Source organism: Mchenga conophoros, linkage group LG12, assembly GCF_057382185.1.
Source record: "Mchenga conophoros isolate Kocher_MC1m ecotype Shallow Benthic linkage group LG12, M_conophoros_male_GT1.1, whole genome shotgun sequence".
NCBI lineage: Eukaryota > Metazoa > Chordata > Actinopteri > Cichliformes > Cichlidae > Mchenga > Mchenga conophoros.
Window position 1 is genome coordinate 6,874,383 of NC_140537.1, and position 16,691 is coordinate 6,891,073.

The following is a 16,691-nucleotide window of genomic DNA, read 5'->3' on the forward strand; positions in this document are numbered from 1 at the left end:
AGAAGATGTCCTTGTTAGAGATCACTGCATCATTTATAGCAGTCCCAGGCACACGTTCAAAACTCATCACATAGTAGAGGAAAATAAACATTTATGAAAAGACCGTTAAAAGGAGAAAAGAATGTAGAAACAATGATCGGCCACAGTCATTTGCAGATGTCTGTTAAACAGTAATTAGTCACTGCATAACAAATCTAATTTTAACCACCTCATCTGCTTACAGGGTACATCAGCCTGTTTGTCAGTCTAATAAAAACTAGCATCATTGTGCATCCAGGGAGCATTGGTGCTCAGCCGACGCAGATTAAAACTGGTCTATGTCGAAGCACACAGCATCAGACATGGTGATCCGAAGAGTCCCCACATTGTCAGAATGTACTGCTGTGGGCCAGGAAGAAAAACATCACTGAGCTGGTTTGGCACCATGTTGAAGTAAACATTTGCCTCCACCATGACCACTTTGGCTCCATTAAAGCAAGGCAGTTTCCATTATAGTGACAATTCATTGGATCCATAGGTACATCTCCCATTTGATAGTGACAATAATCATGATTATGGGTTAGAAATGTTTCTCCAATTCCACTAATTCTTTAGCAGAACGATGATTTGGCCTAAAGAAATGAAAAAGAAAGCTTTCAGTGTGCTAAACAAATACAGCTTGTGAATTGCTGAATCACAGCAGCGGTCTTTTCTTGAGATGGAACATAATTGTGGCTCACACACCTGCACAGAAAAAAAAACTCTGAGACAAGACATGACATTCAAAACTTAGATGAGCTGATGCAATGAAGGAAGCCACTGTTAACACCCTCAAACCCCTAAAGACTGAGATCTTCAAATCTGTGTTTACTTGTAAAGAAAAAAGCAAACAAACAAACAAACAAAAAAGTAAATAAATTAATCTGTTTTCTTTTCTATGCGGATTTTTTTTTAAGAATTGATAAACTCAAAGGAAAAAAACAGGAAAAAGAAGCAAATTAATGACATTAAATTGTTCCTACTTGCTCACTTCACAAGACAAATACATAAGGATCCATAAATGTATTGTTTCTAAGGTAGTTTGCAATTTTCACCTTATTAGAGGTAAAAATTCTGATTCTGAATTGTGTTCTGATGTTTCAAACCTTGCGTTTTTAGTTTTATTTGGGTGGTGCGCTTACTTGGACCGCATTGTACCATATCAGCCTAATGGAGCATTTCAGAGTGCAGGGTTATTTCTGGTTCCTAGAATATTTAAAAGCAGAGTGTTCAGCTTTCATGTTCCTCTCCTATTGAACCAGCTTCCAGGTTGGATTCAGGAGACAGAAACTCTCTCTACTTGTAAGATTAGGTTTAAATCTTTTTTTCTTCCTTTTTTTAGTTTTGCAGTTAGAGCTGGATCAGGTGACCCTTAATCCTCCCTTAGTTATGCTGCAATAGCGATAGGCTGTTGGGGATTTCCCATGATGCACTGAGCACTTCTCCTTGACGCACCTCTTTCCTCACCTCTCTCCAACCGGTCGCAGCAGATGGCCCCGCCCCTCCCTGAGCCTGGTCCTGCCTCAGATTTCTTCCTGTTAAAAGGAAGTTTCTCCTTCCCACTGTTGCCGAGTGCTTGCTTATGCTGTAGGCGATTGTGTGATTGGTGGGTTTTCTCTTCATTACTTTATTAGTTTTCTCTCTATTATTATAATATATTACAATATAAAGCAGGCAACCATTGTTGTGATTTTGTGCTATACTAAAAAATTTTAATCGAATTTGTCTTAAATGTTGTTTTAGTTATTTCCACTCAGTAAGAAAAATGTTAGGCTCTTGAAATTTGCATGAGTTTGCAACTGATAACAATGAAAGTCAACAGGACTCAGTCCTGGCCAAAATCTTCGCTCATCTCATGGCTTAGTTTGGGACTGTTCCACAGACGGACCTATTAGGAGCAAAACTAAATTCAAACCATTGTTGGGCAGGGTTTTTTAAAGTCTAACATTTTTTGTATGCAGTATTCTATTATGTATATATGCAGACACAGTTCATGCACTCTTTCTTGGTACTTTCTTAAATTTCATGACTTCTAACGTTTTTTTGTTGATACAGCAGAAAAAAGGAACCGTGTGCTTTTCTGTGGGTCTTATTTACTCTTGTATCTTCAGTGAAACTGTCTCTTTCTATATGTTTGCAGGTCTTCCTGGCTTTGGCACAGAGTTCTTCTCTTTGTAAATGAATCTATCCCCAATCTCTCTTTGTTGATCCAACACTGCACAAAAGTGATAAACACTGCAGTCATGTGACAGAGCGTGGGAGACAGATGCTATTCAAGATGAAATGCAGGATTTAGCTGGTGTAAATACCCTGCTGGGAGGCACCAGTGGGAACACAGAGCTGTATAATACACACGAGCAGCAGAAAACCCTCACAAATTTGACAGTGTAGTCTGAATTCTTTTTATTTTAGTCAGAATTTATCCATGAAGGGCTTCCATATAAGAAGAAAACTGAAAAGAAAACACCTAATAATGTTTGATATTTTAGTACCCCAGCACAATCAACCACAACCCTAATCTCACTGCTGTTAACTTAACTCAGTGAGACTGACTGCACTCTCAGGTTATCAGTCTGAGCTCTGCACAGTAACACGCTAAAATGAATACTAGTACTGAAATGTTGAGAAAAAGAAACAAACAGACACAAAAACAACTTCCTCAGACTCCTGCTGAGGGATCCCCGGGGCCACAGTATGCTTTACGTGAAAAGCAAGCTGTAAACTGATTCTGCTCTGTGTCCAACATCTCTGTAACTTTCCAAAAAGACAATGTGATAACTATCCTCACTTCGCAAAGTGACTTTACAGCTTTGTGACAGGATATCACCCTCCATTTCAAGCTTTTTTTTCCATTTTCTTCCCCCCCAGAAAATACTTCCATCACTTTTTTTCTGGACAATTTATTAATCCGAGTGGTATTTTGCAATCTCTTACATCACACGGATCACTGTTTGTTTAAGGAGAATATGAAGTGATGGTCAAAATTTCTGTTTTCCAAACAGTATGAGCTAAGGCCCCAACACCTCATCACGACAGCCTGCCCACTGCATCAGCGCTCTCCTCACTTGTAGGTATATGGCTCTCATCACCATGGCAACCAGTTATATTCCCTGTATTCAGTGCTTGGTAACCGGCACTAGTGTAGGCTGAGGAAAACAGGTTGCTTTTTAAGAAAAAAAATGGTGCATAATGCCAGGAAGATGATTTTTCATGCTCCTTATCTCTTGTCCTAAATTGTCAATCTTGTATCAGCTTGATTCTCACAGCTGGCAACGTTCTTTCATGTTGTGCCGTCACCCCTGCAGAACTATACATGCTCGCACAAACACATGCCACACACTCATCACTTTTGATTTCATTAATTAAGAGCTGTGTGTACACTCCTGTCTCATTTGATATCAGACATATTCTTGATTCCAAAGAGACTCACTGAGTCGAAGCACTTTACAGACTCACTGTATTTTAACATCTTAAAAACTGCACGATCAACTCAGCCTAATAAAGCAAGGTCTTACAAACAGAGGAGTGAACTAAACCTTTGATGAGTTCTTTCTCAGGCTTGTGGTAAACAAACCTTTTTCCAATAAAGCGCTGTACATGCGCTCCATCCATATACCGTAAATTGAATATATACATGTATAAAAAATGGTTTTTCAAGGATTAAAAAAACCACAATCATTTACATTAAGAGGGTACTCCAACATGAGGCATTTCTACACATGATGTAGGTAATGCTATACTGATTGCACCCCTACAGCCTGTTGTGGGTAGGCATGGGAATCAAGAACCAGTTCCCAGTAGTCCAATTCATTGGAACTGTTAGTCTCCTTGCCTGTCGATCCCAGTTATCCATTCTTGCACTTGTGCTACAATCAGCTGATTTCAGAAGAGGAAAATAGTGATGCAGTCTAGAGCTTGGATATGCGCATTTATTTTTATTGCACAAAAGGACGAGATAAATGATAAAGCTTAAAACTGCATCCAGGGCAGGAACAGCCGCATTATGCTGCTAACACAACTTTCTTTGCAAGCATCTGCCAAGACAGCATGCTAACGCTAAGCTAGCCAAGAACCCAGGGTGAAAGCTGAGTGAATGCAGACAGACCCTGAACTTCAACAGGTAACAAGCAGATGAGCAGTCAGGCTGCAGCCTCCCTTTCTACCTGTTCGTGTTTCTAAAGCAGAATCACTGCAGCGATCGCTTTTTTGTGCTGGTTTTCATCTTTGCTTTGTGCGGTCAGCTTTGTATTCTGTTAAGAGAAAGATCTTAGAGATGTGTGTCCTCGTTAGGGATTTGTGTTGGTGTGTGGGGTTGTTTATATTGTAAAATAGTGATTATGAGACAGTGTGTTTCAGCTTTTTACAGAGTAACATGAACGTAATGTAACAGGTAGTACAACAAATTACTTTTTCCTTGGAGTAATTTAGAAACGTACTGCATTGCATGAAAATAAAAGCGTGTATTATGTTAAATAATGACTTTTTGAGTAACAACTCCTCACTGATCACAACAAAGAGGGGAAATAGCTCAGCAAACATGCACAAACATTTGACCCACAGCTTGCAATTCATTTGCATGAATGTATTTTCTTCATTGCTGCTTAGTGATGGTGCTGACTCTCAAAACAGAGCCAATGAGAACCCAATGACAATCGACACGTGATATAGATAGTGCAATCGGACTCACTAAATTCTTATCAATTCCCATCCCTAGCTGTGGGGTTTCAGCATCATGTGCCTGTCTAATTAACACTCACAACCCACACACTCAGCCTTGGTGGCTCGACCTGCTCCATCTGACTGCCATTATGAAATCCTCTTAAAATGTTCTTTTTGAAAAACAATTCGTTATTTATGTAATACTGTACTTCCCTTCACTGCAAAGTACTGCATGAATACTCATTGGAAAACGAAGGGGAAAACAGTCACTAAAGAAAAGTCTTTTCACTCAAAAGAACAAAACTTAATGAAATCAAAAAATGATTGCAACAGTAGAGAGCTGACTAATTTCCTCATTAATTATTCAATTCTGAGCCCACAGCATCAGGTGTACTCTCAGCCAGCTGACCTAATGTGACACCCGAAATGTCGTCCTACCTGTTCTTTGATCTCCTGAAGTTTGTTGCTTTGCTCCCGGATGTCATGAAGAAGCTGCAGTGCTTTATCGTCCTCCTGTGTCACTTCCATACGAGCCTGTTCCAAACTACGCTTTAGACTCTGAAATCAAGACAAACTTGTGTTCAGTCAGCTGACACTTTGTTGGGAATACTCAGCTGAAAATAAATCAACCTGATATCAAAATCCTGAAATAAATAGTTAGTGTTAAATAGGTGTTGTTTCACTTTTTGGATGCTGTTGAATCGTACTATCATCAGCTAAGTAGTATTTCCAATATCTTGTTCATCTACCATTGCATTTTAGTGAATTGACAGCAAGAGTCATAGTATATATGGCATACACACACATGCATATGAGGAAGCAGCCCATATGCTAGCGATTGTAGTAATACAAAGTTCTTGTAGAAGCAGTTCTTACCACTTCCCAACCATCATGAGACACTTCTGGTGCTTGATTAATTCCAGTAGTCACACATCATAAAAAACGTTAATATAAAATCTCCTGTTAAATCTAATAAAAATCGATTTTGCTCCAAAATAAGGCGTACTAAAACTTTTTACCTGGTAGTTCAGTTTCAGTTTTGCTTTTAGCAAATGTTTCCATAGATTTCACACTCTTTCCAGTGCTATGTCTCTGTCTTATAATCCCTGGAGATACTCACACTGCATTCGGTGATATAAGTGGCCAGATCCTGTTCTAGGATTGTCCTCTGAGTCTCTGAGGCCTTCAACTCTATGTCCTTTTGCTGGAGCACTGACTCAAGGTCAGACATCTTCCTCTGAATGAGCGAGATCTCTTGCTCAACCTGAAAGGAAAAACAGTATATTTGTGCAATTGTCACAACATGCATGTAATATGCTTATCTGTCTGTGTGTGTCTGTGTAAAAGTGCAGTAGACTTGTTTGGTGCCACATGTCATTGGTAGTGATTGATGTTACAATTACATTTGCCATTATAGCATTACAGGCCAAGAGGAGGGTTGGAAAGCAGAGAAACAGCAGGACAGGCAGCACAGTCACAGATACTGTGACAGCGCTTAGTCTATAGCAGCACTAACACAGTCACAATGCAGACACATGCTCACGAAAACACAGCACCACGGCATGGGTGTTGCAGCCAGTAAAACCAAAGGGTCAGTGTGGTACAGGAATCCAAAATGATGTGTCACTCACAAGTCTTTCAGCAGACAGCTCAGAGAAATACAGTGACATGAATAAAGGTGGATTGGTGTAAATCTGCACACATTTATATGTGACTCAGGACACTGAAGTACACTGCTCATTATATCTTCATCTGGTTGGGGCTTGTGGAGGTGTTATAAGAGGTATGTTTTGAGTCATACAGATTACATTAGCCAGATCTTACAAGTCAGCAAAGTTTCCTTCTGACAGGTTTAAATATGTGCTTAAGAACGAGACGGAGGTGTTGAAGTAGCTGAGATATTACTGCTCCCTCACTGATGGATTCTTTGTGTTACGAGCTGCTTGGTTCGATGTACTGAACCAGATGCCTAACTTTGAGTATTTTGATAGAGTTGCATACAAAAACAAACAGTCAATACAAAACTGAATCTCACCACCAATCAGTAGAGCACATTCAACAAAATAATATATCTGTTTGTGAGAATTAACTTGTGTAAGCTATGAAATAAAATGGTAACATTTGTTGATGAGCTTGTGCAGCAAAACAAAAATTAAAAGGGACCATTTTTCAACTCCATGTTTTTATTCTTGGACTAATGTAGCTTAGCATGATTCACAATTCATAAGGATCCTTATTTCACTTGTAAATGTCTGAGCACCTTCTCAGTTCAGTTCCCCACACCCCGTACTCAGATGGGGGTGAAGGGACCCCTTCTCCGAGCCTGGAGTTTTGCCTCCCCACAGTTACCAAGTGGATGCTCACACAAGGGCATCTGATTGTTGGGGTTTGTCTCTATTATTGTAAGGTCTTTACCTCCCAGTATAAAGTGTCTTGATGGGATGGATGTTATGATTTGATAGAATAGAATTAGAATAGAATTCAACTTTATTGTCATTGCACATGCACAGGTACAGGGCAACGAAATGCAGTTTGCATCCATCCAGAAGTGCTTTAGTGATATAGATATATTACAATATATATTAGCGATGCAATATAAATAAAACTGAATTTAATATTTTTAAATGTTTCATCACCTTTATCACGACAACTTTATGAGAAAGATTATGCAGCTTCTTTGCTAAGCATCACTTACATCACATCAGTCAGGATTAATTAGTATATTTTTCACAGCAGTTGCTGAACCTGAGAGATTTTTATTCTTACCATAGCCGTTAAAGGTAAAGCACATAGTGTAGCCACAAGGGTAAATAGCCAGAAATTCCAAACATACAGAAAAACACATCAGGCAAGGCAAACTGGCAAACAGATGGCTGACTCTAGAAACAAACTCTTACCATGTGAAAAGTTATACCTGTGACATGTGTCTGGCAATCCTGGCCTTTGTTTTGGTGCTTTTAAAGTAATGAGGCTGTGCCAAAGGAGATGGTCTTATCAGGAGAGTTGATAGATGCAGTCATTAATCTGTAGGTGAGAGGGAACGGATAGCAGTTAGAGACACATTACAATAAACAGTTTCTGCTTATCCTCTCTTGAAATATGAAGGGCTGACTCAGTGCTCTTATGTAAAACACTTACCTTTCATAATCATACTGTATAGATGACTTATTCCATAAGTCAGTTGGGATAGTTCCTGTGACCATACATAACAGAATTCATGTGTCTATGTGTTTACATATGTAAAAAGTAAATAAGTGGTATATTGTCAAAACTATCAAACCAAAACTAGATTAAATCCTGTTTACTGCATGTAGTGACTCGGGCAAATGTACCGTGATTACATACACTTTAAATCTCAACTCAAATGCTCACTTTCATACCAAAAATAGCATTTATCAAACAAACACTGAAGACTTGCGAAATTCACATAGCACAGAGTCATTCCAGAGCAGCGACACTTTATACATTAACACTTACTCCATTAACATGATACCACAGATGACTAGAAGATAAAGGATGCTGTTCACAGCTTAGATATTTAGTAAGCAAACCACTGTGCTGATCAAATACGTGATCATATATTCTCTCCTGGTAGAGACTAAAAATAGCCTGCTCGTGTTCACAACAACAGCCTCTTTTACCACCACTGGATATATTTGGCAGCTTTTGTGATCAAGTAGCATGCACAAGAATGAGTGGCAGAGGCAGGATGTCTATTAAAAGCACAGGCTCACCTCCCACTCCTCGCTACAGTAACAAGCTCGGCTCAAGCTCAACTACTGTATGTGCTCTACTGCCGCTGCACTGTGTTCATAAGACATTTAATTTACTATTTAAATGCTTTATTATTTTGTTTTAAGGGCATCTAGTTTGGTTCCTCTGATTTTCTGCCATATAAATGCTTTTGCAGTGGGGGATGGTCATATTAAAGATAGCGAAATTTCAAATAATGAAGTCAGAATATGTACAGATAATGTTTAAGCTTAGGGTTTAGATGGCTGGTAATGTCTCTAAAGAAATGAACATAGCAGGAAAACTTCCGTTTCTTGACAATACTCTGTTAGTGAAATTTTGCTATTTTTTCCATAATCAGGATGTTTACCAGAAGACTGCATGGATTTCTAAGTGGAAACTAAGCTGTGCTCACTATGCAGATGAACAACACACACTGTGAACTTCTAAAGACGCTGCTGGTGCTTACTAATACTTCCTCCGGAAATCTGACATTCTGTAATCATCATGCTTCAAGGTTTTTTTTTTTGAGTGTTCTGTCCGGTATCACAACAGGCCACGCAGCATGTGCCCAAGCTGCATCAGCCTAGAGTTCAAGTTTCACTGGCACAACATGATGCAGGAGCAGGTGGCTTGTAATGGGTGATGATGCATGAGGTTAGCTTCCTCATGCACCTGATGATTTTTCAGCCTGTAAGCACATCACGTCAGAGGCGCATGTTCCCTCTGTATACTTTATATGAGATGTCAAAAAGTCCCATTTGTATTCAATGGTGACGGTGCGGTTAGAAAAACAATTTTGCAAGTGTGATCCCCAAAAGATTTTCACTCCTGTGAAATTGTTTTGACTCAGAGAGGCACAGAAGATTTATGTGCCTTTGGTTCATGTCTGCTTGTGGGTCTAAGAGGCTCAAAGCCACTAATGAATCTATATGTGCTGACACTTCTTAACAATGTGGAGAACTTCATCTGCAGCCAGCCAGTTGTAAAGTTGGTGGTTAGGGGTGCCATCCGAGCATGAGGCACCAGATGGGATTCAGATCTGGCTGTCTTCCTCTAAAATTCGAGTGCTAGCTGACTGCCCATAATCAGCTGAGCTAACAGACTGTGCAGCTGGGCTTCTCCTCAGCAATAATTAGCTCCCACAAAGCAATTACTAATAACTATACTTTTAAAACCTCATTGCAACAACAGGAAAGACAGTTTGACCTCTGAGCTAGCCAATCTGTATCCACTGAACATCTCTAGATTTGTGTTGTTCAAACTTAACAGTGTTCAAATCCTGAACATAGTTTGGCGTGCTAGTGCAATCAAAACAACTCCAGAAAAACTTTAAATGAGACAAATGAGAGCTCCGAGAAGAACACTGGCTTCATTCGAAGAGCTCTTTTTCGTGGGCTGAATAATGCGTGCTGGGCTGTGAGTCAGAGTTGTTGAAGAGGAGGAGAGTGGAGAGAGGTTGCATCCCAGTCATGGTGTTGCTCCACATTCAGTCTAGGTGACCAAGGGCCACGGCCACTGTATGGGCAGCGGTGAATCACAGACCTGTTGCAACTTTGTAGTGGGACAGATTCTCCCTAAGAACAAGCTCAATGTCTTTCTTTCAACCACTTCCCTCTAAGTTGATCTTTCAGGCCATCTTTTCCATGTATACTGTGAGATTTTATGCTGATTGTCATGACAACGACAAATTAACAATACCCCAGTGCAAGGCTCTCTAGCTCCACAGTTTCCTGCTAGCATTTTAGTTTTGAAGGCTACTACTAATATAGCCTTATCCATGTTATTTGGTGCTTGACTACAGTAATATTAATTTGAAGGTCCATCATAGGCCTAGTGCATGGGAATATCAGAAATTGATATAAGATACTATTTTCCATAAGATAGAGGTTTTAAGGCAATTCAAGTGACACTAGAGGTTTTTATACTTACAGCATGAAGAACTAGCACATTCAAAATAAACACTGGCCAGAAATATCAGTTGTTACATAAGCTTTATAGGAAAATTCCACCCTGAAACAGTTAAAATGGTATTCAGAGCTGCACTTCAATGCTTCCAGTTACCAAGCAGCCAGTTGTAGACAGATCTGCTGCCATGTTAAAATGTGCAGACCACAGTTAGACTTTAATCACTAACTGACTGGTTAGCCTTCCTAAAACCTGTCCTACATTCACGACGTGGCACCAAAAACACTTTTACTTTTAACTAGCTCCATCAGTGCTACGGACTAGCTACTGAATGCTCTGGAGCTCCAGAGACAGCCATTTTCGGCGATCAAATTGAATGAATGTCACAATTTATGCTGAGCATTTGGAAAACCACTTCACAAATCTAGCTCATCGTTATACTTCAAATCCAAATGACAAAGAGGATCAGTGTGGGCTTCTAAAGGAGCCTTTTGGGGAAATGACACTTGAGGATGTGGTGCAGCGAACTCTCTCTCGTCGCTGCTCGCATTAACATTGGAAGATCTTTACTGCCGAGAGTTTCTCGGTGTCTTCTATTCTTTCTTTGCCCTCTACCATCAGACTGGCCTGCCTCCGCAAACAGGAAACTAGAGATGAAACTCCAACAAACCAACCCTCCTGATGAACTGTTTTAAATTAAATATAGTCAGAATACTGTAGATGAAGTTTAGAAATCCCCCCTCCCTGGTTTGAGTTGTGTTTAATACTTTTACACAGTTTATTGTATGTAAATTTCCTCTGTTTTCTTTCACAATTTCCTCATTAATATTCGGTTTTGCTGATCCTCTTAAGTCCCGTCAGTAACGTAATTTGCAATCCACCTAAATGTGCGCCAGAAAGAAGCCCCAAGCTTCCTTCACCTCTCTTCTAACCTTGGCATAACCTGCTGTTACCATAGAGATGCCTTCCACCAACCACAGCCTTCATCTTGTTACACTTTTTCTGACTTTATCAGACTTTGTTATTTCAGACCTTTTTCCACATATAACTATTACAGCCAAGTGGATTGTTAAAGTGAGCTAAGATCACCTGAAAAATCCTTACATGATAAATAGTCATGTCAACTTTGTTTCAAAACTTCCCCACTCTTAGTATAGATAGATGTTTGGAAAAGCCTGATGTGATCGTAATCTGACCATTTACAAACAATGGTGAGTTTGAACACAACCCTAGGGAGTGATAGCCATCTGTATGAGTGTATGCTACAGTAAGCACAGCGATGAAGAGAGATGGGCAAACAAAGGCACAGCATTTCAGTGTCGTGACCAAGAACAGTGCTCAGCCCTGACAGACGGGATACAGCTGCTGCGTAAGCTCAACGCTGCCTTAGTTATCTCATAAGTCTATAAATCCTCAGCTGTAGTGTCAGACAATCAATCAGTCAACTAATGGTTCCAGCATGCTTAAAGGGGAAATAATGCACTGTCACACCTGAAAAGCAATAAAATCCTGGTTTCATTCTTTCCCCGATCCAGTCATCACCCTCACTCATTCTTTATTCTTGACAGAAACCCTAAGTAAAATAGTATAACACTCACTCAGCGACTGCTACAGCTGACAGGTTTCCTACGAAGCTCCTTAGACGCGGCACCTCCTCGTCCAGTAAGCCCATTCATGTGGGGTCTCCCTCAGAAGCCACCAGCCGGAATGAGAGCTTCGCTGGTTCATCAAATTCGGGGTTGTCATCCTCACTGGGGAGAAAGTAGAGCCGAAAGGAGAGAGAGTGAGAGAGAGAGATAGAGAGAGAGAGAGAGAGAGAGAGAGATGCGCTGTGGCAGGGCAGAAAGCTGCGAGGCAGTGAGAGCGACTGGAGATTACTGCTTACAGAGAGTGGAGAGAGGGAGGGAGTGGAGGACTACATAGAAAATGCATTGTAGAGTAATGCAGCAGACCAGATCACATACCATAGTGTGAGAGGAAGCTATCTCTCTCTCACTTATTTGTCATCTGTTCACCCTTACCGTTCCCCAAATTCTGTCTTCCTCTCTATTCTGTAGCAGCCAGAACTAATCACACTAATGTCAGCAGCCTGATCCACGTACTGTACATCATTTATTTTGCTTAAGACTTCTTAAACTGGGCACCTCATTAGTTTCTAAATGCAGTGACCATTATTAAACAGCTTCTAATTGAGGAGCAGAGCTGCAGTCTAATAACTGACAGGACAAGAGTGCTGTTACAGCAAATATCTGTTTTCATTTTCAAGTTGACGGAAAAAGACTCAAGTACTCCAAGGTTGTCGGCCAAATATGGTTTGTAACCTACAATAGTAATCTTTTTTAAATTACTTTAAATCAGCAAAGTAATTAATCAGCCCATTTGCATGGACTGTGAAAGACTTTTCCCACATAAAGGCAGGAGCTGTGAACAGCTGAGTCAGCCACATGTTGCATTTTCACATATATTTTCCCTCTTTTAGCTTAAACCCAGTAAGGCCCAATAGAAGCAGTAAACCATAATGGTGTCTAATAGCTCTGTAACAAAGTACACTTAAAGTACTGAAACCAGGTGCAATATACATGAAAGTATTATTGCACATGGGCTAACAGAATAATGGTACATGTCATGTCACAACTTAACAAGGTCCCTGGTGTCTGGCAATCTAAGTGACACGTCACCGTGGCACTGACTTGCAAACTACACGCACACAGTGACAGATTACACACTCTGTAACAGATGGCAGAACCTAACCTGGCAAGCAGTACTACATCAACGCAACAGAAGGGACAAAATGCTATCAAGGTGAAAATACAGTACTGTACATTTAGTGTGTGTGACAGTAATCAGTGGCAGACAGAGAACATGGGAAGTACTCACTTATGCTTTGTTATGGCTGCTAATTAGATCTCCGTGTCTTTCATACTTAAAAAAAGGTTATGAAATCACTGACTTAGTTGTGTAACAAAAGCCATCTTTTTTCTTTCTTAAGGCCTGCATACCCCCATATGTTGGCCTTGAATCAGCTCACACCTCCACTTTCTCATCTCCAACTCTGCACATCCTCCTTGCTGTAGGTAACGGACCAGTTTTGCCTCTTTGCTCCTTGAATCTGGTGCATTAACAACACTTTTACATTGTTTCAGTTACTGTGAAACAGCCTGTGTTTGCAAAAGCACACATACAGGAAGAGCCCTTAATTATAGAGTTCAGCATACAGACCTTGGGATGACACTCAGAAATAGCACACACACACCTGCTATGGAAACCTGAAAACCAAAATCTGTGGAGTAGAGTATTACATAATGTTTGTTTTGTTGATCCTTAAATATCTGAAGGAAAAAATGTGTGATGATTTATAAATAGAGCTACTTCTAGCTTACGCCACTGCACAATCCAGCATGTTATTAAAGGTATGTAAAGTTTCCACTTGGTACTTTTCCCAACCTTTATAGCTAATATATATACAAGTGTGGATCTACATTGAATAAAATGGTAAAATTTTACCTGTCATTACAAGTTAGTCTGATTACAATTAACATTAAAGTCACAATGAAGTCAATTTACTGACAAAACTGTTCATGGAATATTTTAGTTAGCATAATTTACTGGCATTAGTGTGAAATAAGGGTGCATTTTCAAAGTGATCTTGAGTACTGGGCTGAGCACAGGCATCATACTGATGTTACCTAGCAACAAGGTATTGTATGTGTCTAAGACCACAGCTTAATTCTGAAGTGAAGATGGAAAATAACAGGCCTTTTCCAAGGCTGTTTTCACTTGTATTTCACTGTAATGTACACCACTGCTCATGCATTAAGTAATATGGATGGACCACCATCCATATTGTATTGACTGATGATTGGTGTCAAATTGTTTTAAAGCGAGCAAGCACAGGATTCTTGAATTTAGGGGTTATTTTGTTCCTGTAAACATTAGGAAATATTATTGAGCATACGAATGGCAGAAACTATCAACAGGGAAAAACTGAAATTCCCAGAAAGAGCAGTACCTCTTCTGCAGGTGTTACAAGCTTTCCAAGTCATTGACCAGAAGGAGCAGTGCAAAAACACTGCCACCCACTGGCAAAATATTTTATATAGCATCATTTCTGCATTCTGTATGTTCTGCTATGTTGGTTTAGGGTGAGGGCTATCACGGAGAAATACAGTAATCTAGAGGTTTGAAGAGCCTGGTTCTGTTACATAACAGGAAGCCAAACCTTGCATCAGTTGAAAAAAAAAAAGGCAAAGTCAGGCCTGTATGACTAAGGGTTGGTGTTACATAAGCACAGAACACAAAGTACTAAAAGACTCTGCTCATATTCACTCCAAACTGTCACTATTAAGGGAGCTAATTTTGCTCTTTAGAGGATTTTAAAATTGATTACTCAATCAGTTAATTAGGCAACTGACGTGAAAAGGGGATGGAGAATTGTCACTCACAATCCAGCACAGGCAGAAAGCTCTTCGTCTTCTTTTGTTGGTCGTTCCGACTGCTTCTAAATACTGAAGCTTCACAGAATATGTCAACAATTTACATATTTTGGTCATGAATCTCTATAATAACCTTCACTTGTTTCAAAACATTTTGTACACAAAGGGATTGGCAATGATTCAGAAAGAGCTCAGATACAGTTTTATAGCATAAATATTTATAACACATCACAATCCTAAAATACTTTTCAGATCTGCAGGAAGAGAGCTGCAAGTAGTGAAAGTAGGATGATCATCTCTTATTCATCACTTGGGGAAGGTGAATGTAATATCATCATCTTTTCCACAGAGGGAGCCACAGTCTATAATAAAGAACCACCGGGGTTGGTCTGATTTGTGTCCCTTTGATCATCAGCCCTAATAATAGGCTTTAAGCAGTTGATTAATCCCTTATTAGTCAAAAAAAGAAGTAGAAGAAAAAGAAAAAAGATTTATTTTTCATGATTTTTCTTGCATATAAAAACGTTGGTATACTCTGAAGAAATTTTTACCCTCTATTAAAAACTGGAAAAGGTTTCAAACCTTGTTTTTGAGCCAGGGGGTTTGCATTTACTTAAACCTTAAAAATGATTATCAAAAAATAAAAGGAAAATTAATAAACTTATAATAACAAAGAATAATTTGAAATCCTTCTGCCCGACCTTAGTTAGGCTTTCTTCCACAGTGTGTCTTTTGTCCTGTCTCTCTAACCTCTTTCCCAATGGCAGATGCCACTCCCTGAGCCTGGTTCTGCCAGACGTTTCTTCCTATTAAAAGTACGTTTTTCCTTCTCACTGTCGCCAAAGTGCTTGCTCATAGGTAGTCGTGTAATTGTTGGTATTTTCTCTCTATTATTGTAGAGTGTTTACCTTACAATATAAAGAGACTTTAAGCAACTGTACAACTATTTATCCATAGAACAGATGTTAATATTTTTCCCTATATTTGCAAACAATATAATATAATATTAATACGGATAAATTCATTAAGCTTAGGTTTATCAAAGCAGAGTTTATCCACTGAGCTATGGTGGCACCCCCATCCACAAAGTTGGGCCATGGTGGGCCAGCAGGCCGTGACCCACTTCTTTTGTGCTCCCAGTAGAGCCTTTGTTTGTAGGACCCCAACCCCATCTTTAACCCCATCCCCCTCATTACTACATACACACATATTACAGTATCTGTGAAGGACTCAGTGAGTCCATTAAAAACCTTTAACTTGTAAACACATGACCCTAAACCTAATCCCTGTGCGCTTAATCCTTTATTTATCAACTTACCCTGAATTTATCTCTTAAAGCAGTTAATAAGCAGTTTCCCATTATGTATTTCTCCATTTTCTTCCTTATGATTTGTGTTAGTTTATATTTAGTGGGCGCTTTTGGAAGACATCAAACTGCTGGGTGGACGGAGGTCGCAGCACCTATTTATAACTACTAATTAATATAGCCTAATGCTAAATTTGTGTAAATTTGACAACAATTAAATTAGCTATATCTTGATACACTGTGTACAGACATTTCATTTCACAGACAGCTGTTAGCTCATTATGCTAATTAGCTTCTCTAGAAACATCTGAGAGGCTGCGTGCATTTTTCAAAGAACCAAAAACAAGTTATAAACTTACTCATTCCCCAAAATGTATCATATGTATCTTATGGTGTAAATAATTACATTTTTTTCAAATAAACGAATTCATAACAAAACGTAATATGATAACCTTACTGGTCACTTTGATTTGGTATTACATTTTGAACCTAGACTGTAAATGTGCGCGTCATCAAATATCGTGATAACTTCGTGTTGCAGACTATTTTTGCCAGAAATACCCCTGAACATCCTCTGACACTGTAATCCAGCTACACCTGTAGTCAAACATACCCACAAACTGTGGCAAGATGGG

The 16,691-nt window shown here is 39.4% G+C and overlaps 1 protein-coding gene across 5 annotated transcripts in view; it reads right to left on the reverse strand.

Annotated features, from left to right (window-relative positions):
- citb (citron rho-interacting serine/threonine kinase b) overlaps window positions 1-12,182 on the reverse strand; it is a 49,231-nt gene extending 37,049 nt beyond the window's left edge. For 4 of the 5 annotated variants that reach the window (XM_085293519.1, XM_085293518.1, XM_085293517.1 and 1 more), the window contains exons 1-4: window positions 11,916-12,181; window positions 7,592-7,701; window positions 5,798-5,941; window positions 5,116-5,235 (exon numbers count right to left, since the gene is read on the reverse strand). In XM_085293519.1, coding sequence (XP_085149645.1) covers window positions 5,116-5,235; window positions 5,798-5,941; window positions 7,592-7,600 — 273 coding nt within the window. In that variant the 5' untranslated portion in view covers window positions 7,601-7,701; window positions 11,916-12,181. Of the gene's footprint in view, window positions 1-5,115; window positions 5,236-5,797; window positions 5,942-7,591; window positions 7,702-11,915 lie in introns of all 5 variants that reach the window. The other variant, XM_085293515.1, reaches the window with a different exon arrangement.
- Window positions 12,183-16,691: the final 4,509 nt, after the last annotated feature.